This window comes from Rattus rattus, chromosome 1 (assembly GCF_011064425.1).
Source record: "Rattus rattus isolate New Zealand chromosome 1, Rrattus_CSIRO_v1, whole genome shotgun sequence".
NCBI lineage: Eukaryota > Metazoa > Chordata > Mammalia > Rodentia > Muridae > Rattus > Rattus rattus.
Window position 1 is genome coordinate 240150149 of NC_046154.1, and position 25144 is coordinate 240175292.

The window sequence follows — 25144 nt, forward strand, 5'->3', positions numbered from 1 at the left end:
CTTTTCTGAGCATGTCTTAATTCTCTTTATTAGTCTTTTACAATAATTAATTAAGATTTATCATAGTGTGCATGTATTGGAAAAGATACAGCATCTATAGGGTTTGATACTATCTATAGCTCTATGGGGGATGCTTGTGATGAACCCTCCATGGACAAGATGGAGTTCCTAATATATAGTCATATACAACAGAAATCCTTTGACTTTCATGTTCTTCTCTCAATCAATAACTTCATTTGTCTCCTTATCATTTCCTGGTGTCCAAATAGTGATGAGCACAGAGAAATTTCATCACACACAAATCAAACACAGAAGAATGTCCTAAATTACACAGAGCAGGCACATTTTAACCTGCTGTCCACAAACAGATTCCTCTGATAGAACATAGTGGGTTCATAAGCTTTGGTGGGAAAAATATACATTCAAATTACTAACTTTCAATCAAAATTTAGCATCCCTAGTGGAGATGACAAACTCCTTCCTGATCCAATATTGTGAGGGTGTTGAACCCAGCAAAAGGTATGTGTGGCACGAGGTACACCACAGAGAAGCTCTTGTTAGATTCTATCAAAAACATATTTCATAAGTCTGTTTCAATACAGCGTTTCTTTTATAACTATATATCACATTAGGTATTTTGTTTATGTTGTGTGTGGTTGTGCAAGCATGTGTGTGTGCTGCTGTGTACATGAGGAGGTCAGAGGAAAACATGCTGGAATCGGCGCTCTCCTTCTACCATGTGGTTTCTGGAGACCAAACTAAAGTCATCAGGCTTGATGGCAAAGACCTTTACCTGCTGAGCCATCTTACCATATGCAGCATAGGTATTCTGCCATATACACCACTCCCCAAGACACACAACCAGGTCCTATTGCTTTCCAATGCCCTTTCTTGCCATCTCAGCCAGCCTCATTATTAAGTGCCATTTGAAACTATGTCTGAATGTGCACTCTTGGAAATTCAACACTCTAGTGCTTCGAAGGCAGATGTTTTCCTTCATCACAGAGTAGGGAGAGCCCCTACTTTTCCTTGGCACTTCTAAATAGCTAGCATACCTTGCATATAAACTTCAAGGACAAAACTCAGGCTGGGTGGAGCCATCTCGATAAGCCATGTAACCTAGGACATGTAACTTCATCATTGCAAGATTCCTTATGTGCAAGATGGTGACCTCATGCTTGCATTCACAGGGTTATTATATGTCAAATGTGCTAATGCATGGGAAATGCTTATCCCTATCTATGATGCAGGAAACGTTCAGTAAGCACTGGCTGTCACCACTATCTTAGAAAATAATCCTCTTCTCGCAGAAGCAGTAGAAAGCTGATGACATGTGTGGAAAGGATCAACATAATTCCCTGGGGTATAAAGGCAGGCTTTTGTATTTCGTTTTTTTAAAAAAATGTGAAGTGAGACAAGTTTGGGGATTTATATAGCATTTTATATCTACTTAACACTTGCCTTAAAACTCAACATTCTGCCTTGGTAAAAGATAAAATGTAAAGATATTAATTACAGATAAACTAAATAAAGACAAGATGAACGACAGCCACTTTGTCCTGACCTGAAATTTCAGCATGACCTCTGAATACCGGAAGGATAGTGAGAAGACCCTCTTACACTATCAGTTCTGAAATTCGAGATTCATTTTCTTGGACTCCAGATGCCTCAAGGCATCTCTTAAAAGTCTGAATTGCTCTGGCCATGCTCATTTAATAGCCCAGTGGTCTCAGATGGCACTTTAGACTGTCTTAGGAATACAGATACATCGGCATAGCAGCCTCAGCTTGGAATTACTCACAGCCCCCACACCTAAGAGGCTTACAGAATTCTCCCTTCAGGAAAGTGGATGCTCAGCTTACTTATTAATTGGGCCGCATGAAATCCAAGAACCCAGTGGATAATGAAATGCAAGGCAACGTTGGTGAGTGAACTTCAAAACCCATTTCTGTCCCTCTCCATATGAACTCCCAGGGAATAATGCAGGCACTATTCCTGGAGTATAGTGGAGAAGGTGCTGACAACAGTCTTCCTTCAAGAGTAAGAGTCCCTGGTTTGTTAAGGGCAGACAAACAATATCCACATTTGAATCTGAAAACTGAAAACAGATGAAGTGGGGATGTAAAAGCAAAATCAAACTGGTCCTGGGTTTCTATTTCTGCTCATAACACCCATCTTCCATGGGAACGCTAGCCATGTTCAATGGTGCAAAATGATCTGACATTCAGAACTTTGATGTGTTCTGATATCTGCATTGTGAATGTATATCTATTCTTAATTCTGAATTACAATTACGCTCATCTGAAACTTTAGCTGGTGCCTCAGCATTAGCCTCCAGGATAACACTTTAACCCATCCAGATGTTCAATGTAATATCCAATATGCAATATTCCCATAGATGTCCTCATCCATGGTGCTTGGCCACCAGCATTCAAAATTTAAGTCACTGATGATTTTTCTGTTAAATAATATGTGCTTAGAGGGCATTGGCAGCATCTAAAGATAGTTTAGTTAAACAACAATTTGGGAACCTCTACCGGTTTCTTATGGATAAAGGCAAAGGACAGAGACCAAAAGGAGCAAATGCTTGTCTCTGTTGCTCTCCTAACAATGTTTTCCTCACTGCACATAAATAGTACACAATTGTTTGACACTGATCCCTAGTAAGCATTTGCTCTTCAGGTGGAACAGATGCATCCCAAGCAGCACATGAGGTCAGTACTAGCACGGTTCTCATTTCAGTGGCAAAGACATTGAGACACAGGGAAGTGTTGTGGGGTGTTCCAAGTCACACAGAACACAGGAAGATGAGTCAGTTCTAATTCCTGTGACCACTGCTTAATTGTACTACCTGGTTATTTGAATCCCTGGTTAGAAAACATACAGGACTATGAATCTGAAGGGATCCAGGTAGCTGGGTTCAAAATCCAGCCATGGTGTGATTCTCTGTTGTTGTTTGTAATCTCAGGAAGCTCCAGGAACTTCATCAGTATGCTATTAACATGAATACTACCATTGCAAAAAATGTCCAACCCAATCTCATGTCGTTATTCTGATGGATTTCTACCATGTACAATCTCATCACATTTGCTTTAGCAGAAGGTAGTGAGATGGAACAGTGGCAAATAGCTCCCTGAGCCAGTGTGGGATACTATTAAAGCACATTAAAATCTGCTACAATTGCTGTTAGTATTAATGATAAATTATTTAAGTTCTGATTGTCAGCACTCCCGATATTTCATTTTCCTGCAAAAAAACAGTCTTTGGAAGATGGAACAATGTAATTCTCCAATTAGCAGCTATTGTATCCTCTCTAGCTCCCTTAGCTGTCTTGAGCAAAAAGGCTGTCAGTCCAATAGTAGCCAAATTACCCTCATGTTATTGCCAACCATCTTGAACTGCCCGTGGATGTATTTAGAAAACTATATGATGAGGCCCAGACTCATCCAGCGCTGTTTGAAATAGTTTGTACCACATGCTATGATTCACTGAAGTGCTGACGAGGTGAAGCTGTGACTAGACTAAAACTAAGGACTGTCATTGTCCCAAGAATGGACTCTCAGGTATTATTATCAAGCTGCTCAAGAAAGCCTCTGGGGGCTGACTTCCCTGTTCTTGCCACATTTGGTTCAATTAAAGGCTTCTTTTGCCTGACTTTTCAAGTCTTTAGTTGTGGGATGATCTGGAAACACAAAGAAGGGCACAGCAGAGACAGCAGTGGGGGTAGTGATGGCACAGGCAGCAGGAAGATGTGACTGGGGCAGCCAGAGCAGAGAAATCAGGAAGACAATGAGAACAAATAGCTGAAGAAGACTCAGATATGTTTGAGAGCAGCCAAAACAGAAAGAACAGTTGAAATAGATGGTGTGTGTGTGTGTGTGTGTGTGTGTGTGTGTGTGTGAGAGAGAGAGAGAGAGAGAGAGAGAGAGAGAGAGAGAGAGAGAGAGAGAGAGAGAGAGGGAAGCTGGGAAACAAAATGAACAAATCTTTGAGGAGGCAGGAAAGGAAATCTGTTGTTGGTCCAGGTCTCCAGGAGGATTCCAGAGAGCTGTTGAGTCACTAGGATGAAAGGTTTCAAATAGACACCTCTCAGGCTGAGATACATAACACTGGTTGCTGTCAATGGCTGAATAATCTCCATAGCTAACCCTTCCTGGAAGCTTCAGCAACAGCTCTACCATCTCCCATGATATCACCATGGTGATACTTGTAGGATCTAATGGCCCCAATGCCAAGGGCCTAATGAGTCTTAAATATTAGAGGGCTCCACTTGAGTTTACCCAGTTCCACCTACTGTTCACTGCTCACTGATGTCAAACACAAAATACCCAGGGAAACAAGAGATACTAAAATCTACCATAGAACTTCTCCATCATTAGTCACAGTTTCTATCTGAGCAGAAGAAAAGGGTCTTATCCAGATGAGTACAACATTAAAACATTGAATTATATCATCTTCCATATAAGTATAAGACCTAAAATATGCCTGAGTATGGAATCATCATGCTATACACCTTTCTGATGGAATCAAATTAAAGTCATACTGGAATGGGTAGACTTTTGATCCAATGAGTAGTGTTTTTATAATAAAAAGAAAAGAGAAGTTTGACACAGTAATACTAAGGAAGGAAGAGACCATGGGCAGGTAAAGACATAGATTGGACTGATGGCAAACCAAGGACAGGCAGTGATCACCAGAAACTAGGAAGGAGCAAGAAAGATCACACTTAAAAGTTTTTGGAGGGAGCATGGTCCAGGCAACATCTTGTCTCTTGAACCATGGTAAATTTCAGTTATTTAAAATCATCCAGTCATTCAGTTTGTGATAATTTTTTATGGCTGTCTGTGGACATTAATGTATCTATCACTGACAATTGAATGGCTAAATAAGTATAGCCTTCCAACTTGTGGGATAAGAAGAGTTGTGGCAAGTTCTTCTGCGCTAAGGAATGAGGTGATTGTGGGAGAGATGTTACATGACACACACACACACACACACACATTTATATATTTATATATATGAACATCCCTTTGCACATTTTCACAGACATAAAATTGGAATTTCCATATCTTTTGAAAAAACTAGAAAAGCACTCTAGCTGTCAGCTAGTTTCCTGCCATTGGAGAAGGTAAATGTTTGCTTGGGTTTTAAGTGTGAATGGATACTCATTGCTTGAAGGAGTAGGTCATATTTTCATAATATATATCCATATATGATATCTTTTCAGCTTTTCTTGAATCAAGGAGTCATCAAGTCCATGCCATATACACCCCTACTTTGGTGGTGGGGACAGTATCTTGCCTGTCCCTTTGTTGCTCTCATAGTCAGACTTGGTGGGGAATATTATAAAATGTTAGGCCTACAGCTAGTATTGTAAATAAAACCTATGTATTGATTCCTCTCCAACATCCATGTGCCAACCTTATCATAGTCCAGTATTAAGGAAGTGTTTTAAATAGCCACGATATCCCAATTATTTCCCAGGGAAAATAGAGGCATACATAGCATTTACCACATGACAGGGACTGCTGATGATATAACACTTTGGCCCAAATCTCATTTCAGCCTCTCTATTATTCTGCAGCTTGAGCCATTGTTGTAGGTCTGGACAGCAAGAGAAAATACTAATTGTATGGGGTCATACTCGAACCTCGTTTTGAACTGAGCAGTGATTTTCTCATCAATAAAATTAGGGGATTGAGTTAAGTGCTATCAAAATTCCTTTTCCCCCTTTACAATCACTGATTCTAGGGTCTGGAAGAACTTTATTGCCAAAACACACACGACTGTGAGATGAATTTCATGTGTTGATGTCAGAGGGACAGAGTATGAACGACAGCATTGGGCTGTGCGTTCTTCCTCTGCACAGTGAATTCTGGCTCTAGGCCTTCTCTGGTCTCCATAGTCTCCTCTTCTGGCAAGGACTGCAGCTCTGTGAGCCAAGACAGGGCAAAGGAAAACAAACAAGCAATGGGACACCTGCAGTGACCATCTAAGCAACTGCAGGGATTAGCTCTGTTCTTGGGACCAGGACCAGTTGACCTAGACCAGCTAGATCCAAGCACCTCTTTGCGGTTTTCTACATAGACACTGTGCAAAGTCCTTAACCAATTTTAATCTGTTATTATGCATAAAAAGAGGATTAAAAATGGTATTTAGATCATAGGGTGCCTGTGAAGTTTGATGAACATAGAGCCATGCTTGGCAAGTAAAAAATACTCATTCTTTTAAGTTACTACCATTGTTTTAAATTCTTTGATCTAAAGAATAATCTTCTACTAAATGAGAGAGTAATAATCTCAAGGCAAGAAAACAGAAAGGTATCTAGAATGATGTTTTTGCTCTTTAAAGACAAATAGGCATTCTGAAGGATGTTTGTTACTCAGAGTGAATTGTTTGAAAATACAAATTAAACAGTTGGGTTCAAGCAATCAGTTGTCAAGACAGGTACCTGTTTCTAGAATTTAAATTCACAGTTTCCATCACAAAGACACCCCAATTTTCAGCAGGGGTCTTGATGCCTATATTCTGAATACTTATAACTGATTGTTATAATGGCCAGAATATAAAATACTAGTCTCTTCCAACACACTTTTGATAAATGAGGCTTACTATAGTTTAATGTGGATGATCCTTGATGCAATATTATTACCAAGACTTTGAAATTAATGGTGGACATCATGACCTGACAGATAACAACTGTTTTTGTCTGCTTGCTGTTACATTCACCATTCATGTGGGGAGTATGTCGTTACATTTAAGACCTTCCTCTATTCTTTCAGTTTACCTAAGTGAATTCTAATGCATTTGTCAATCATTATAGATTAATCCACTGTAGTAGAAACATACCAAAATGGTTGGCCAGTAGTAGCCTCTATTTTCTAAGCCAAAGAAATTGTTCAAAGCATGAATATAAAACCAAGTTGGGCCAATAAGTAGGCTTCCTTTGATTTTTGAAACTGCTGGCTCATGGGTTTAAGTCTATAGGGGAAAGAAGAAAACATTTTATCTTGTGTCTGCTAGCATACATAGATTAATCAACACATGGATAGTCAGCTATAAGAGTAAACTCCAGATGGAATGAACAAAGAAGATGACAGAGAAAAATCCAGGATGTCCTTATCTTTGATCCCAGAGATTTCTGACCATCAATTCATGAATGTCAGCTATTACATTGTGAATTGACTTTATGCTATTTATCTAATATAGACTTTTCCATTCATTATTCGTCCACCCACTCTCTATCTACATCCATCCATTGAATGCACCCATCTCCCATCCACCTACCTACCTATTGGTTTATTAACTTATCCATCTTCCATTCATCCACTCATTCATTTACCTATCCTCTGTCTACCCACTTTCACTGTGTATGTACACAAAGTTGACCAAGTTGTCAGGTTATGTTTAGGTGCCTCAGAGGTATCCATCTACTAGAGAGAGCAGACAAGAAAAAGTATATTAGGTAATCATCAGTACATACTGATGACTCAGAAGAACACTGAAGCAGGATCAAAGGGAAAATGACTGATGGGGCAAGAGTGAAGAGTCAGAGAATGTCACTGTCAACAGAGTACATCAGGCAGAATCACAAGTGAAACAGATAATCATATGAAGTGATACAAGAAAAGTTCTTGGCTGAGCGAGACTGCCGTAGGGCCAGATCATGTGTTCATCGAGTTAAATGAGTTCACTTGGTACTCATGAACACTGAGGGTACTAACTATTTGCACTCTAGGGATATTCCTTCCTAAAGGGTATAAGAAGGATGAAAACTCTACCCTGACTATTTCTGTTTGCTGGTGCTGTAAGGTGTGTGAGTACTTTAGACCAACTCCCTGAAAGAAACATGGGGTAAGGGAGGCTATTCACTCAGCAAGTATTTTTGGGGTATCTTATACATATTTCAGGCATAGGTTTAGCCTCAACACTGATATATATATATATATTATGTATGTAATATATACATATATGTATACATACACATATGTACATGTTATACACACAATACTTTATTACAGAAGTTCTGAATCCTAACCATGTTCATCCCAATGTAGATATTCAAACACGGTAAGAAGAGGTAGGGGAGCCAACTGCTTCCATTTTTATAAGAGTTAAGCAGCATATCATGTCAAGTGTTCAGCTCCCTGTGGACCAATCATTGAAGTTGTCTCTTTTTCTTTTGATTAATCTCAGGAGCATACACATGAAGAAAGAAGTATAACATTATCAGAGCCAATCCTCCACTTAACCATAAGTATTCAGCTGGGCTTATGTTCCACAAGCAAGTTCACATAATCAGAACATCCAAGAAAGTCCTAACTAAACAGTCACATTGTAAGCAAGCAAGAAATTGAGATCCCATTAACATGCTGACTTAATGATTCCTTCCTTACCATCAGAAATATACCTGGATCTGAAAAGAAACAGGAAACATAACTGTTTCCTTACGTTGTCAAACAAACAAACAGTGAGCTGTTTATTCTAGAAAGAGTCAATAAGATGAATTTCAGATTTTACTCTATTTGGAGATAATAATGAAGTGAGACTGAAATGTCAGTTGATTGGCAGCCTATTGAAGAAGCTAATCATAAGGTAGCAATGAGCAGGAGCAAGTTTTCTTTCATTTAAAGCATCTGTCTATTCTTGAACATTTTATTGTTACCCCATTCCCTGCCTTCTCATATGAAAGAATAGAGCCCACACTTCCTCAAGATTTATCTGTCTCTTACTCTAGATTGTGGGTTTACTCTTGCTCCTATTGCCTCCCTCACCAATCTGCAAGCCCTACCTGAGTACAGTTCAAATCCTAGGTGAGAGGATTGAGTAGCTCTGTAACCAATTTTGATCCCCTCTCAGGATGAGCCAACAGAAACTCAACTCTAACCCCAACAAATGAGGTAATAGATTTCCCTCTGTACCTTGGCAGAGTGGAGGGTTCTCACAGAGACATAAATAGGTTGATTGCTGCCTTTCAGGAAGCCTCTTTTCCATTCCAAAAGAAACACCCCCAGAAAAGTCTCAAATGTACATATCAGGTCATCAATTGAACCAGGATCAGTAATTTTTAAGTATTTAGAGTAATATTCAGTACTCTTAGCCATGGTTTCAGTTACCTGCAACTACAGTCCAGTTCAGAATATATATAAAATAGCTATAATCCAAAAATGCCACGGGCAGAAAACACTCCAAACACTCTGTAGGTTTAAATCAATACTGTCCTGAGCTGTATGTTGCCATCTCTTATCACCTCATACTATTTTGTCAAAATTAATAATCTTGCTTTATAAACTAGAACAGGGTCTAGAACTTGGGCACCTTCTACAGTAGGGTAGGAAGTCAAGAAAAGTAGTCATATTCAACCCTGAACCTCTTCTTGCCTCTGCAGCAGCCTGCAGTGTTTATGATATACTGGGAAGCCTCAGGTATGTGGGGCTCATGAATTACAGTCTGTATTTGCTTTCAGAAAATGCCATCTGGGTGCCCAGTGAAGAAATGGAAAACAGTACAATGGTAAACATCGTTTTAACATTCAGGTTTGACTCTGGTTTTTGGTTTTGTTACTTAGTTGCTGAGAGAATTCAAAGGAAGAGATGAACCTCTCTGAGTCTTGGTCTCCTTATACACAAAGAAAGATGCTAGGACTTCTCTCACATAGTGACTGTGCAGACCAACTGATAACCTTTTTGGAGCTCAGCTCTGAGGAGGCAGACATTCAGTATGTAGCTTTTGCTATTATTCATATGTTGTCCTTGACTAAACTCACATGAAAATGTCAGAGGGACCAGTCATCAGCAACAGAGTAAGTACCAAAGACTAATTTGTGACCAACATGGCTACCTAACAGTTTTCCACAGTGTGGGACTGAACCTTCCTCCCAAAACAATGGTGAAATGGGGAAGGTATTCATAATAAAACATGTACCTGGCTGCTGCTTCCAGTTGTTCTTTCCTATAAAAGAGGGAAGAGAAAAAAAGAAAAAGACCCATAAATGGCATGAAATGGTTACATCTTACCCCACAGACTGTTTTAAAGTTTCATTTGAAAGGCCATGTGTCCCATGCTCCTGCTACCACCATTTGGTCCTGTGCTTCCAAGTTTGTCTTAGCTGCTTATTCATCAAGAAAATGGGCGACTGCTTACTCAATACCAGGATCTATCACTCAACTCAGAAGTTTGTTTTGCAGTATATCAGGAAAACGACTGCCAAATGTAGTTGCTCTCCTCCTACCCCTCCCTACCATCATGGTAAACAGTGTTCACTGTACAGTAAATTATTTCATGTCTCTTCTCTCATCAGTTATTATTGTAAGGGCTGGGTTTTTTGGACATGTCAAGTAAGTCTTATAACAACTCTAAGAGTAACTACTATTGTCATACTATTTCTTTCTGATGAGAAAGTTGAGGGACAAAGAAGTTAAATAAATTGCCTAAGGTCTCAGATGTAAAGCAGTAGAGTTGGGATCCCAACCCCACGTGTCTGGTAGAGCACATGCTGGCCACATATTCACTACTCTGAGTCTTTGCTCAGCTCAGCCTATAGTCTTCTACATCCTTTCTCTATGTAGAACAGTCTTTTCCATCCATCAAGTCCATTGGGCTGAGCCTCAATCCAGACAGGGTGTTCTAGATCTGGGGTCATCAACTGAGGTTTCCTAAGGCGGTAATTTCAGAACTCGGTGTCTTTCTTTCCTATTTCATCTCCACTATGTTTCATAGATCCATCTGATGAAGACGTAGTCACCATTGATCGAATAAACTGCTATGAATCAGGTACCAAGACAGATATAGTCATATCTTACTCTACTTCACTCTCACAACATCAACTCCTTCAGAAATGGACATTGTTTATACAAATGTCCCTTGACCCAACCTGTGGGATGCAGGTAAGGTTGTACTGGAGTACCACATACTTCTCTCTAAAATAACTTTTTCTTCGGAGACACACAATGGAAAGAACAAGAGCATTGGCAGAAGAACTGGGCTCTGTTTTTTTATTCCAGCATGTACTTGTCAGATCACATCAGTTATTAGTCTCAGTGTTCTGACTCTTCACTTATAAAAATGGTCATAAGTGATGGAAAGAGAGGTCCAGGAGAGATCGCAAATGAAGACAAGATTTCTTTCTGACATAATGGATTACCCTGGTGTTAGTGTGATGAATGTTGTCCAACTTTGTGAATATACTCAGATCACTAAACCATCAGAATGTCTTCTAGGTAGTTAAGTGTATCTCAATAAAATTACATTTAAAATGTAGATAAAAGGAAAAAAATCCTTTAGTAAGCAGGTGAAGCAGCATCGGTGTATCTGCTTTTTCTCTGTCACTAGCATATGGCGTGGGTTGGCATTCAGGGACATTCCTTTCCCAAAGGAATGCCTCATTTCGGAGTGGTTGCTAAGTGAGTTTCTCTTGCGACTTTGTACTTTTGTCCTTGAAATAAAACAAGAAAGAAATGTTCCCTCTTAGTTTAAAAGCCGTTCCCATATCACAGCAGCTGTCTGCAGCACAATGTAGCCCTCAAGTGTCTGACAGCCAGGACAATGCTGTATTTATAATAAATCGACCAAAAGGAATAGGCCCATTGCCAAGGCCTTGGGATGCACAGTAAATGAAAATCTTCTTAACTCTACATTCAGTCTGGGTACACATGCTCTTGGTTTTGAGTCCAAGGTTATTCTGTTTTCTTAAGGGGGAAGATACTGCCCCACTCTAGGGAGGCTCTGATTTATGTGGTTTTAGCATCTATTCAGTAAAAGAAGTAGTAAATGTTCAAAGTACAATTAGTAACATCCAGGCAAGTAAGTCTAAGTTAGAAGACACAGTGAAGAACCCAAATTTGTCGCTTTAACTATTCATCTCTCTCTTCCTGCCTCTTCTACAAGTTAAGTCCCCTTGATGAGGTCCACAAGTCAGAACCTCTGTCTTTTTTCTCTTCTGAGTGCTTTATCTCAGCTCATGTCAGACCTTCCTGAGAAGTGACAGCCCAGTAAGTATGAGGCAGGAAAGGTTTTTCTGGGACAGGGTTTGCAAATCTCGAAGGTTATGATCAGGTTTTACAGTTTAATCTTAGTTATGGCCATCAATTGTGAAGTTTTAAAGCAATCAGTCCATAAAACTAGTGCCATTCTGGTTCCTTCAATCTTTTAAGCTTGATTGATGAGTGGGTTCAAGTGTGTGTGCACATGTATGTGGCAGCCAATCAACCTGTAGGAGCTGACTCTTTCCTTCTGCATGGGTACTAAGCCTAGGTCATCAGGCTTACTGGCAAGTGTTTTTAGCCACTGAGCCATCTTGTTGGCCCAGCTTCCTTAGATCCCTGCCCTAAGTCATGGTGAGAACAGAAGAATGTATGTAGGCAGCATGCATAAGCCAATCATAGATCTCATACTGAGTGGGTGGGAGTCTTGGGTAGGTGTTGAGAGAGCTACTTACCTACTGTTGGATTGTGTTATGGTTCACTGAAATGACATGTACTTGCTTGTGTAACATGCTTCAGCAACCACTGCTTCAAAAGCAAGCACCACCCCAGCAATGAGCTAGTTGTGCTTTTACCTTTTCTACTTAGTCAAGGGTTCTAGAAGTTCAACATCTGCCTATATCCAAAACTCAAGTCATCAAAACATTGAAAAGGAAGAGCCTGTTTTGGAATTCAGGCAGTAAGAAGAGGAGCAAGTGCATTGGGAAACTATCAAAAATGTCCGGGAATTCTGAGCCCTAGGTCAATGATCAGTAAGCAGAGCCTGGGATCATCATCTGCTCATCCTGGTATTCAGTATTCACCATGAACCATTATGGTGGAATGAAATAATGGCTCCTGGTCAAGATGGTTTTACCACCACCAACATGCCACCATCATTTCTGTAGATGTATGTTGGCTCTGTGTGTTCAAAACAATGCCTCCAATTCTAATAAACCCCTACATTTGTGAACACTGCCTTATCTCAGAAAATCTGTTATGACTAATGAATCATGAACTTTGATATTTCAAATGCAGTGGCCATCAGTGTGTGTTAACTTCCTCAATGATTTCCTTATGCTGGCCCTAGGAAGCAGTTATTCATCATCATGGCTGTTCAATTTTACAACTCTGAGAACATGAAGCACCATTATTGGGTTTCCAGAGGACTCCTTGGTCATCTGTGCCCTTCTCTCTTTTGGGAAGTTGTCTATGAGTGTAGGTTAGACCAGGTGATAGAGTAATCAGACTGTTAGGATAGCTGATGATGCTGGCTTCAACTTCTACTGTTCTCTGATTCTGTTCACACCAACACTTTCTAGTACCATGCTGTTTACCTCTAGATGCCCACTGGAGTCATCTAGAAGTCTTTTAAAATTTGGTTTACTTCTGAGAATTAGGCTGAATATATTTGAATATCATAGGTATTTTTTTTTAATTCTACAGTGATGTTAACATGCGGCCCATACTGGGAACCATTTCTCCCTGCTCTGGGGGATACTCTCTAGCAACCATGAGACCATAACACATGACTAGACCCTGGTAATGTATGTCAGACATACTCTGAGCACTAAGATAAGTGACTACTTGCCTGAAGAATGGGAAGGAGACAACTGATTCATAAAATCTCCAGGTTGCCACCAGGTCAAGCCTGTTGGGGTTGGTAGCATAATATCTCCAGGCAGCCTGAGGAGGAGAAAAGAGGAACTGGAATGACATGGACAGCACATGAGATGTTCACATAGCATCCTATGACATTCAAACAACTCTTAAACTCTTGCCTCTTAAGAATTTGAATTTGTTTATATAGCGAGGCTTCAGAAAAACAGGGATTCTTGGTTTCTGATAGCATCTTTGAAGATAAAACGTTCTTGACCATTTTAGAGATACAACTGTTGTTTGGTGATCTGGGATATGGAGAGATGAATTGGGATAGAGAGAAAAGGATAGAAAATTTCTGAAAGGAATAGTACCTGTTCTTTACAGAAGGCTCTTTGAGACTGCCCAGTCCATAATATAGGAAAATAAAGTCTTTTGGGATACTTCTGAGTATGAGAGTCTGACAGGAGGCGCTTATAGACTAAACTTCTGGAATAACTCTAATGGTGCAAGGTTTGAAGGTTTAAAGAACAAGCAGACTTTGAACAATGAACATTGAGATTGGCTTACAACCAGACCATATCTTATGCTGTCTTGTTGTGTCAGGCCTACTGATCTACAGAAGCACCTACTGCAGCTAGATAAAAGCTTGGTGTGTGTATCAATACCCTCAGCACTCAGAAAGGCAGAGCTGGGATGCATGCCCCTTGCTCTCAACAGCTCATACAGTAAGATATAAAGTCCCCCTGATGTCTAATAGGGAAGTTACGCCTGTCTTAATTCTGTTATGACTCTTCCTCCAGCCATAGGCTGGAGGAGTATTGGTGACAGGCTGAGCCAGTTATCCAACATTTCCTGTTCAATGTTTGCTGAGGGTCAGGACAAACTGGTCCAGTAGCCAATATTTTGTCCATGTTTGCACTCCCCCTCCTTTGTTCATTGGCTCTCTACTGTTGACAGACAGGAGGAGATCACAGAATTCTTTGTAGCTTTCTAAGTATCTGGATTGACAGCCATCTCTTTTCTGTGGGCCATTGGATCAATCCTAGGGTGGGAAGAAGAATAAGAAGGAGGTTCAGAGAAGACAGAGGCCTAAGCCAAATTCTTCACTCCAAAATCATCAGGAAACCAATAATCAAATGGTTTTACTCTCCAGTGCTGAATCCATTTCTTGAGTCCTTTAGAATTTGGGTGGAAAAAGGTAAGGCTTTCACTATCAACATACGTAGACTGGGTAGGTAACCATGGTGATGTCTCTAGCCACCTACAAGGGAGCAAATGCAAGCTGGTCCTCTCCTGCCTAGGGATGTGCTTTTGTTCTTTCTCTTCTCTCTGTCTCCATCTCTTTCTTAGATACACAGGCGCGCACACTCGGGCCCATCCTAGTTCACCCCCAGTTACAGACCTGGATGAGTTCAGCAGCTGGCTTCCTTCTCTTCTCAAAGTGCTTCTGACGGTGCTGTTCCTGAACCTTCAATGCCAGTCCTGAGCCAAGGATGCCCTGCAAAGAGAATTCAAGCCTGTGTCAGCTGCACTGGGCTCTCTCAGCATTCGAGCCTCACTTCTGGTGTAACAGAGAATGTAGGTCTCAAGGACACCCTGAAACCTGTTTTGTGATTTGAATGTGAAATGTCACCCACAGATTCAAGTGTTTGAACCTTAGGTCCTTAAATGGTAGCCCTTTAAGAAGACTGCGGATCTCTGAAGAGGTGGAGTTTTACTGGAGACATTAGGTAACAGCGAGTGGGTGGAGATGTTTTGTAGCTTGGTCCTAGAGCTTGTCTACCCTGCTTCCTGACTATTGATGTGATGTGACCAGTTACATCCTGTTCCTGTCACCATGCCTTCCTTGCTATTATGTACTGTAAGGCAAAATTAAATCTTCCCCTTCCTATGGCTTCTTGCTAGATATTTTGGTCATAGCAATGAAACAGGGCATTCTGCAGTGGCAATAATGGATGAAAGAAGAAAGGGAGGGAGGAAGCCCCATTTATGGTGAGAGTAGGGAATTTGGTTAAGTGAAACAAGCCTGAAGCCAAAGACACCTGGATTGCAATCTGATAACCACAGTCCAGGTGTGACACCCTGGGCACACTCCTGTCGCTGCTCTGTCTTTCATAGGACTATTGGCTCACAGTGGGTCATACCACCTATCTGACAGTGATCTCTAGTGAAAACCTAGATGACAAACAGGAATTGCCCAGGAAGGGATACAACATGGAATAGATGCTCTGCCTCTGATAATCAAATTTTAAAATATGTTAGCTGCTGGAACAGTCTCCTAGGGCATGTACAACAGGCAGAATTTCCAAGAACTGGATCTGCTCTGTTTTGCAGGTCAGACACTCATGTGGATTAAGCAGATAGACACATGCATTTAATAGGAAAGGGAATTACAGACGGTACAACACCCTGCCCATCCTTTGCCAGTTTCGTGGGTGAGAAAACAGGTTCAAGGAGATCATAGTAAAAGTCAGATAGCTGGGAAAATACATATAAGTTGACTAGTAATTAAAAAAGAAATTCTCAAGTTAGAAAAAAAGATGGAGGGGCAGCAGAAGGCTTGTGGTTTAAGAACGGTCTCTTCAAGCTGCATGATGAGGAGTCAGGCTTTAGAATTGGCTTCGCTTGGGGTTCCTGACTCCACATCCCAGGCATGTGTATACCTTTAATTGTGACTCAGTTTTTAACTCATACTCTTGGCAGGAAGAGCAAATGAGATGATGCAGGTAAAACATTTGGCGTGATTTGGGTGCACAGTGAGTCCAATATAAACTTTCTATTTTCACTCTCATTATACTATTGTTGAAGGAAGTTATTCTTTCACATGTCAAGAACAACTCTTGAGAGAAATGAAAACATTCAAAAATTTAAGGCAGGAAGAAAAAAATAAAGAACAAGAAAAAAAAAAGAAACAGAAAAAAGAAATTCAGACGTGAAGGATCTATGCTGTTAGGTCCTGGCCATCAACAGATGAAGACTTTAGCCTCCAGCCATGTCAGTCCTTGAGGGCGGGCAGAGGTGGAAACCTGCTAACCCACATGGAATCAGTCTGCCCATGGGAGGGAGCCACTGTCTTAGACTGAAGATGGCAGTACTGTTTAGTAAACAAGGAGGCATTTGGAGACATCACTTCTGGTGCAAAGAAGCAGCACAAGCTATGAGGGAGGGGTAAGGCACCACCATGCTGAGATGACAGCTGCTCAAAGGCTAGGGTGTGGAACATGAACTCGGGATACAAAAGAGTGAAAAGGGAAGCTCTGGATTTGAGCTAGGTCTAGGCATTAAGGGGAACTTCCTGTCACGATCAAAAGAACTTACTGCCGGAAGAGCAAAAAAGGAGACGCCGATTAAAGAAAAGGTGGCAGCAATCAGACGTCCTTCCCAGGTTTTAGGGGTCTTGTCTCCATAACCAATGGTGGCCAGTGTGATCTGAAAAAGAGAAGCATTCAAACAGGGTTTCCCCAGACAAGGAACATCAGTGGCAGTCAGTGGAGCTCTGCTTCTCAGCCTCTGTGCCTGCCCAGATGCTGTTCTCATTTAGGTATAACAAGATTCCCATAGGAGGAAAGATCCCAAGTGGTACATAACCTGTGTGAGGACCATAGCTTGTTTTAAGGTTAGAGGTGTCCAACTGATTGCAAAAATGTGCATACAAACGTTGTGTGTGTGTGTGTGTGTGTGTTTGTGTGTGTATGTGTGTTTGTGTGTGTGTGTGTGTTTGTGTGTGTGTGTGTGTGTGTTTGTGTGTGTGTGTGTTTGTGTGTGTGTGTGTGTGTGTGTGTGTGTGTGTGTGTGTGTGTCTGTACAGTTGCTCCTCCTCTATAGCCATAGCTTTCACATCTTGGGATTTAACCAACTATACTTTAAAATACAGTCAAACTGAAAGGTAATATAACAATAAAATAATGCAAATAAGAACTACAGCATATCAACTCTTTATGCAGTATTTACATGTCATTAGGCACTAAAAGTAATGTAGGTTTGATTTAAATACTTAGGAGGATGTGTGTGGCTCCTATGCAATTGCTACAGTGTTTTCTAGAAGGGATGAACTTCTATATATTTTGATATCTTCAGAGAAGTGGGAGAAATCGAAAATTAGCTTCCTATTTACACCAAGAAATGACCACATTTGTGAATTATGGATTTATGTACAGCCATGTTATGAGTTGTTTTTGTCAGTATATTTGTGTATGCCCTCATCTGTGCATGTCTGATTGTCCATATGTTTGTCTTGAGTAGTATATTCCAGTGTGTGGTTACGTGTTTATCAGGACACAGTTCATAACACCATGGCCTCTACAACTCATTTGCCTGCAAATCTCAAGTGCCTTAAAGTAACTGTTAAACTTATTTACCTTCTACAGTTCTTGCCTCAGTTTCCTCACTTAAAAAAATGGGCTAACAGGTGTTTGGGGTTAAAGTACATTAATAAGTACTGACTACTTAGCATAGTGATTTGTAGCGAATTAGAATTCAGTTAAGTGCCAGGATTAATACTTCTATGTGTGTCTGTGCACTTCTGTATGTGTCTTCAGGTCTGTGTGTAATGCATATATCCCATATTGTGGGTTTTTTTTTTGCATGAGCATGGCTTGACTGATCACTACTTATGACTGACATGGCTAGGTCCCAGAACACCATACAAATAGACTGTTTTGGGCTCTAGTTTCTTACAAACTCCATGAAAAACTGTTTCTAGGCACCGTCATCATTGGTAGAAGCTTGTTGTTTCCTCTCTGTAGATTTGAAGATGGAAGAGGTCCAGTCCTCATGCTTGGATGCAGAATCAAGCTGACTTAACTGTGTCCATACCCTGCTCTCCACCTCTCTCAGCACCTAGTGGTCAAGTCTCCATACAACCTCCATAGGGTTGTCCTTCAGGGAAGGTGACTCACCAGGCCCCACCACAGAGCATCAGCATAGGTCTACAGGGTTGTCCTTCAGGGAAGGTGACTCACCAGGCCCCACCACAAAGCATCAGCATAGGTCTCAAACTCCTCTTTCATTTCCTCTCCTTGGGCATCCATCTCTGGTACATCCTTCTCCACCAGGTAGACAAGAAATGAGGAAAGGATGAGTGTCAGGAAGCCGATGTACCAGGCGGTGATGAGTTCCTAGAACAGAGAACACCACAGGGACTCAGTAGGAAGCCCTCCAGTGGAAGCTTGAACCAGGCAGTCTGGAGCTGGAGTCCATGTTTGTCTCCCATCTTTATCGGTTCTGAGTCTCACCTCCTATCAGTGGAAAAGGGGGCAAGAGTGGAGATGTTTCCATTATTAAGTAACTTCTAGGTGAAGAAAAGCACTCTATTCTAAGTGACCTGATGTCACAACTCAGGAGGTTTCATGAGAAGGTGAGTGGTCAGGAGAAATTGGTTATTGCCAGAGACCAGCACAGAACTGCACAGAGCAGAGTTAAAAAAAAAAAATCAGCTCCACGAGCAGTTAGTGTGGCCCAGGAGACAAAGCCATGGACAGGGAACCACCATTACCACCATTCATTGTATGATTCAAAAGAGAACTAATCTCTCTTATCCATGAGACAAGAAGTCTGGTGTCTTTAAAAATTCCAGTTATGTTATATGAATATAGTTCTGTTGTAATCCCGGAAGTGGGATATGGGACTGCCTCAGATTGTCCACAGCTGCTATGATTGTCTCATGCTCTAGGAGGGCTGAGATTTTTTTTTGTTAGCTGCAAATAGTTTACATTGGGAATTCTGAGGACTCTTGAGAGGGTATAAATGTAACAGCGCCGAGAGGGCCTGTAGTGGCTGCTGATCCCTGCTCATGCTGGTTCCTGCTGATGCTTTTGCTATTGCTGGATTATTGGTTGGAGATATTCTGATGATGAATACTGGATTTGCCCTAAGTAACTCCTACGTAAACAACAGGAAGTACTCAACAGGATGCCCTTTCTCTTCTAATCTTTTTCTCCTACCTAGTGTTGAGGGGTTGGAATGGATTATGGTGGGATAAGGGTTAGAAGAGTGGTAGACAATAGTACCCAATAAAGTGGCTCAAAAATATGCCTACAATTTATAACATACTGATTTTCAAAATGATAATAATAATAATGATAATGATAATAATAAAAATAATAATAAAGAGTAGAAAAAAGAGTCATGTAGGTATCCTGGATAACCCTGGTGGAATTCAGACAAGTCTTTTTTATGTTAAGTGATCTTATATATTAGAATATATGAAAGCATTAGAGATAAATGAGAACTATGATTTCATAGATAGTGCCACACAGTAAGAAATAAACATGGATAAATGATTGATTACAAGGAAATGCTAGAGTGAGGAGAACCGAGAGGTGGCAAAGCTTCGGGCCTACGGAGATGATGTCTAGGCCTCTCTGCTGCTTTAAGTCCTTTGTTCTCCTGTCGAGGTTTAGCATGGTAGAGTGGGTGGGGAGAAGTCAAAAATATGGGTGAACATGATCTGTATGTAAAGTTTGTATTCTTATTGAGGCATCTCAGGGAGCTGTTGTTGGCACAGCTATCCTTCCATGACAATCAGGCCACCGCTAGCCTTTGGGTCAGAAGAAGCTCACTGACAGTTCTTATTGCCTTGGCTCACATAGGATCTGCAGGATCAAATGAGGAGACTCCAGCCATCTGCATTTGCCTCTAAACTTCATTATGGTTATTCCCCTGGATCATTTTACCCCATTAGAGAGAATGCTGTGGTCTGAATGAGAATTGCCCTTCCTAAGCTCGGATCTGGAGCACTTCTTTCTGGGTTGGTGGTACTAACTTGGGAAGCTGTGACAACTTTAGGGGTTAGGGATTAGCTGGTGGAAGTGGGTCACTAGGGGTCGGGATGTGAAAGGCTTCCTTGGTTCCAGATTCTTATCTTATGGTCCACTTCCTGGTCTGCCATGATATGAACAGTCTCCAACACACAGCCCTGCTGCCAAAGACTCAATGGCTCTGTCCAACCTTCCCCACAACAATGTACTGAAACTCTGAAACTGTAGGTCAAAACACCTCTTGCTTTCCTCACTGTTTTATCAGGTGTTGTGTAAGATCAGTGTCAAGATAAGTGGGCTCAGTGGTGTTTCCTTAATAGCTTCACTATTTTGTATTCAGTCTGCTTCCCCCACATTGTTAGGCTTCTCTGCAGTATCATACATACACTGCACTCATGTATGTTCACACGTGCAAAGGTGAATGGTACCAACACTGGAGTGGGAGGTTTTCCTGTGAGGGTCTGCCCTGAAAGAGAACTGAGAAGAGAAAGGAAGGTGCCCATTCTTTCCCCAGGGATTTTCTGAAGACCCCTGCAAAGCCTCTTGCTTTGTAGTGCAGCTGCAAGCCAGAAGATTGCTTGGTTGTTTATTTAGAAACAGCTGCTTGATCATGTGCAGCATGCAGATTCACCAGCTGTGCTGGATGATTAGGTGGTGGTGTAATGGTTGGCATCGGGAGGTACAGTGGGCTTTGCAGTCATTTAAAACACTGTTCAAGGGAATCCTGACTTTGTATAACTTTTCACTAGCAGCTCTGTAGAAGAGTCTATTCCCTCACATGCCAAGTATTCCAGCAGTTAGCCCTAGGATCAAGGGACTAAGACTGCTATACAACCAGTGTTGGGAAGCGATGACATCAAGTCTTTTCTTGTTTTTTAAAATCTGCTCTGCAGAATCTGCAGGGCCTTTATTCCCCCTGCTTTGGTGACTCAGAACTCAGTTTCCTGACTTGTGAGAACCAACCAGCACATCAGACACTGGAAACGTGAACCGGTAGAGATCCCGGGGCATATTTGTCATGGTAGCAGTGCTTGGCTTGTTGTAACTATAGGATCAGCATTAGAAATCTCACCTTGGTAAAATCTCACCCTCATCTCTGCATCTCTATGCCAGAGGAGTCAAGTATAGAACCTGGTCCAGAGTGCAAAGAATGGATTAATTAAAAAAAAAAACAAAGTAACACAGACAGAGTTTGGATCCAAATTAGTTGGTGGGACTCCAAAATCTTCCCCGCCCCCTTGTTACATGCTGCCTTGTGTGAGCTCATTCTAGCCTTTCAACCATATAGACGTATAGATATTACCACTGAGCTGTTGAATCATAATCTCCCCTGCAGAAATGAGAAAACTGAAGGCCAATGAGAAGTGAATGATTTGGCCAAACTTATTTTACTTATAATGGAGCCGAGACCTAAGCTCTGATCTGCCTGTGGTCCACATCCACATCACTGGGGCACACCTGCATGTGCTTCCTCCTCTACTTTCTTCTCTTTTTCCTTATTATAATCATTATGCGTGTTGGCAGCATGACTACCCTCATGGACACTGTAGGAAGACGGCTCTGTAGAAAGGTACAAGCAGGAGAGAGAGAAGCCTGTGTTACTTCATGGCTTTTCCACAACACTTACTTTGCTGTGGGCACAGATAGCTGAGCCCAGGAGCTTCCAGGTGCCACCCCTCCTATCCATTCGAAGCATGCGCAGGATCTGCAGGAAGCGGAGGCTTCGCAGAGAGGTAGCCAGGACATTGCCCTGGTTTCCCACGGCAACCACTGGCACAGAAGCAATCAGCACGAAGATATCTGGGAAAGAGGACAGACCGTGGAAGATAATAGAAAGAAGGTCGTGCAGAGGAAAGACCCCATCACTAGCACTGTTTTGGAGCTGATGAATATGTCAAGCAGGGGATGTTGTAAGCACTTGGGTTGAACGTGATGTCAACTGCCAGTGATAATGGATTATGCTGTAAGTGATGAGGAAATGAACCTCTCAGTACCACTGATTTCTCAGGAGTTAGGGAAAGACCCTGTTAGATTCCACCTGTAGTTCTAGAGCACAGAGGTACAATTTCTCACAGTGCCTTATGTGGCACTTGGCATTTGATAGCACATGAGTTGTGGAGAAGATGGCATTGCAGGTTGCTCAGGCTACAGAAGTGAAGCCTAATGCTCAGGCTCTGTTTTAATGTATTTTATTATTTTTTTCTGAGTAAGCAGAACATAAGACAGAAACTTGGGTGTGATTTATTGAGTTCAAGGGCACCAGATTCTTCCAGAATTGTGGTGTTGGGGTGCGATGGTGGTTTGAATGAGAATGGATCCCATAGGCTCATACATATGTTTGATCGCTTGGTTCCAATAGGTGGAACTGTTTGGGAAGGATTAGGAGGTATGGCCTTGTTAGAGGAGGTATATCTCTTGAGGAGGTAGGCTTTTGAAACCTCAAAGCCACACCAGGCTCAGTTCTTTCTCTGCTGCCTCAGATCAAGTTGTAAGCTGTACTCTCTTAGATACTCCTCCAGTGCCATGCCCAGCACTGAGCTCCCCACTATGATGGTTAGAGACCTTGTGAAATTATAATCAAGCCCCCAATTAAATGTATTCTTTACAAAGATGCCTTGGTCATGGTGTTTCATCCCAGAAATAGAACAATAATTAAGACTGGTAGCATCTGCTGCTCACTAATTTTGAAACTGGAAGAACTCAGTTCTGTGAACTTCAGTTTCTATTTTTGCAGAACAGGTAAAATGTGGTCGGGAAGAAATACACTGTCAATCACCAATGGTTAGACACTTCCTACTCTTGTTGGCCTTGAAGATACAGGTGATTTGAGCTATTTTGGTGACAGAGGGTGCTACTTACTAGTCTGGGTAATGGGGATATACACTACCTGGTGCTCTGTGGTTTCTTTACAACCCAAATGCAAACAGTGAGCCCAGTCTTCAGTGACCAAGAATCACTACCTGTCTAGCATGTCAAGGAACAATCTGAGGAGATAGATTTTCAGCACAGGATATTTTGACACTCTCACATCCATAAAACTTTATTAGAGAAATATCATAGGTGAGGACTGAGGCCACTACTGGATCCAATTGACAGTGCTTACCCAACATGCACAGGGGCTTCCTGGCAAACTTCAGCCGTCCACGCCAGCCTTTGTATCGACAGCAACATCCTGCAGCCCAGATCCTCAAAGCAAACTCAGCTCCAAAGATGAAAATAGCAAATGTTTCCTGTATGAAAGAGCACATGAGGTTACCTAGTACGCAGTAAAGACTACTGAGATCAAAGGAAATGCGTATCTACTGCTGCTGCACTGATAGTGAGGATGCTGGGGCCTGGGAGGGAAGAAGCAGTGCAGGTCACTGTGACAAATCCTGTCTTCATCTTGCCTTGTTAACCATCTATGCAAAATGAATCCAGGTCTGGGCTTTTCTGAAGATTCCATTCCAACCAATCAGTTTTTAGTCCATCGAATGTATTAAAATATCCAATAAGTGAAGTCAAACACATCTGCTAACCCTACCCAGAATGCTCAGCCTCTGCTATTCTAGCTGGCCAATGTTACTAAGCTTAGCTTTGGGGCCAGCCATTACCTCATGAGTTTTGTAGTATCAACCTTAGTTTACATTTTGAGAAATCAAAAAGGATAGGGTATAGAATGGGATATGCCTTTGGTGAACGGTCAGAGGGCCAGGAAGCTATGTTTTTATCATTTAATACTGATGGTTTGGGCTTAGATTATGTGCTTCTTATTTCTGTCCAGAACGGTGGATCATCATCGGGAAGGCTATGCCTATGGCAGGCCTGGCAAGGCAAAGAGAGCATTGCTTTTTCTTGGATCTCGACTTGGCTAGAGATATTAGGAAGCTGAGATCCAGGCAAATAGTTTCCAGCTGAACATGACCTTCAGTTTCCATCCTGGAGCACAGTGCTAATGGCACATAGCTTACCAGCAGCAAAAGCCAGTCTCCAGACACAGTCTCATACTCCTTGAAAGTGGTGAGCACGGCCAGAATCAAGCATCCCAGGACAATCAGGAACCTAGAACAAAGGAAGAAGGAAGGAGGGAGCTTTAGTCCAGGCTGGTGCAGCAGGCAATACAAGAAAAAGGGTCAGTGAGGACACTGGACAGTGTAGTGTCACATGCTCTCTCTAAATATGTTATCCCATTCATCTCTCACAGCAACCCTGAAAGTGGGAAAGATGATGAACAAGGCTGAGAGAACTTAAGCAAGGTGCATACTGTTGCTCAATGAGCTGCTTGGCAGAATCAGTTAGACTTTTGATTTTTGCTGTCTTGGAACACATTTTCTTACCAATACACCTGATGATACTCCAAGCTAAATTTGTACTTCCAAACTTATCTAGAAATTTAACCACAATCACCAACCCCTTCTATCCGTTAGGACTTTCATTTGAAACAATGAACAACTCCAACTTGTAAGTAAAACCTACCTACTCTGAGCCCCAAATCCTCTTTTCAGGAGATGGTGAGGGTGATAATGGTGTTGATGGTGTCATCATCAGCACATCTCCCCACTACATTTGGTTGGCACCCATCACCTGCCACTTCACACATGCCAGTTCATCATCCTTAGAGTGACTCACATGAGTTTTGTAGTATCGTCCTCCTGCTGCAGGATTTTAAAGACCAATATTATGTAAAATGTTAAATGTTCAGTTCTACAACATTAAGCATCAACCAGCCTCAGCTCTTTGAGATTTGCCTTCAGTTGGCATTGAAAGTGGATGCCAAGGCTGAGTTGGTGTACTATGAAACCCTGGCATCCCAGAGTTGAACTCCTGTAGCAGAAGTAGGAGCCT

At 41.6% G+C, this 25144-nt stretch overlaps 1 protein-coding gene across 2 annotated transcripts in view; it reads right to left on the reverse strand.

Moving 5' to 3' along the window:
• Positions 1–25144, reverse strand: part of Kcnq3 (potassium voltage-gated channel subfamily Q member 3) — a 293223-nt gene that overhangs the window by 13482 nt on the left and 254597 nt on the right. For both annotated transcript variants that reach the window (XM_032916133.1, XM_032916142.1), the window contains 8 exons: positions 24271–24361; positions 23424–23550; positions 21948–22120; positions 18524–18679; positions 16881–16991; positions 14965–15060; positions 13552–13646; positions 9925–9951 (listed from right to left, as the gene is read on the reverse strand). In XM_032916133.1, coding sequence (XP_032772024.1) covers positions 9925–9951; positions 13552–13646; positions 14965–15060; positions 16881–16991; positions 18524–18679; positions 21948–22120; positions 23424–23550; positions 24271–24361 — 876 coding nt within the window. The remainder of the gene's footprint in view (positions 1–9924; positions 9952–13551; positions 13647–14964; positions 15061–16880; positions 16992–18523; positions 18680–21947; positions 22121–23423; positions 23551–24270; positions 24362–25144) is intronic.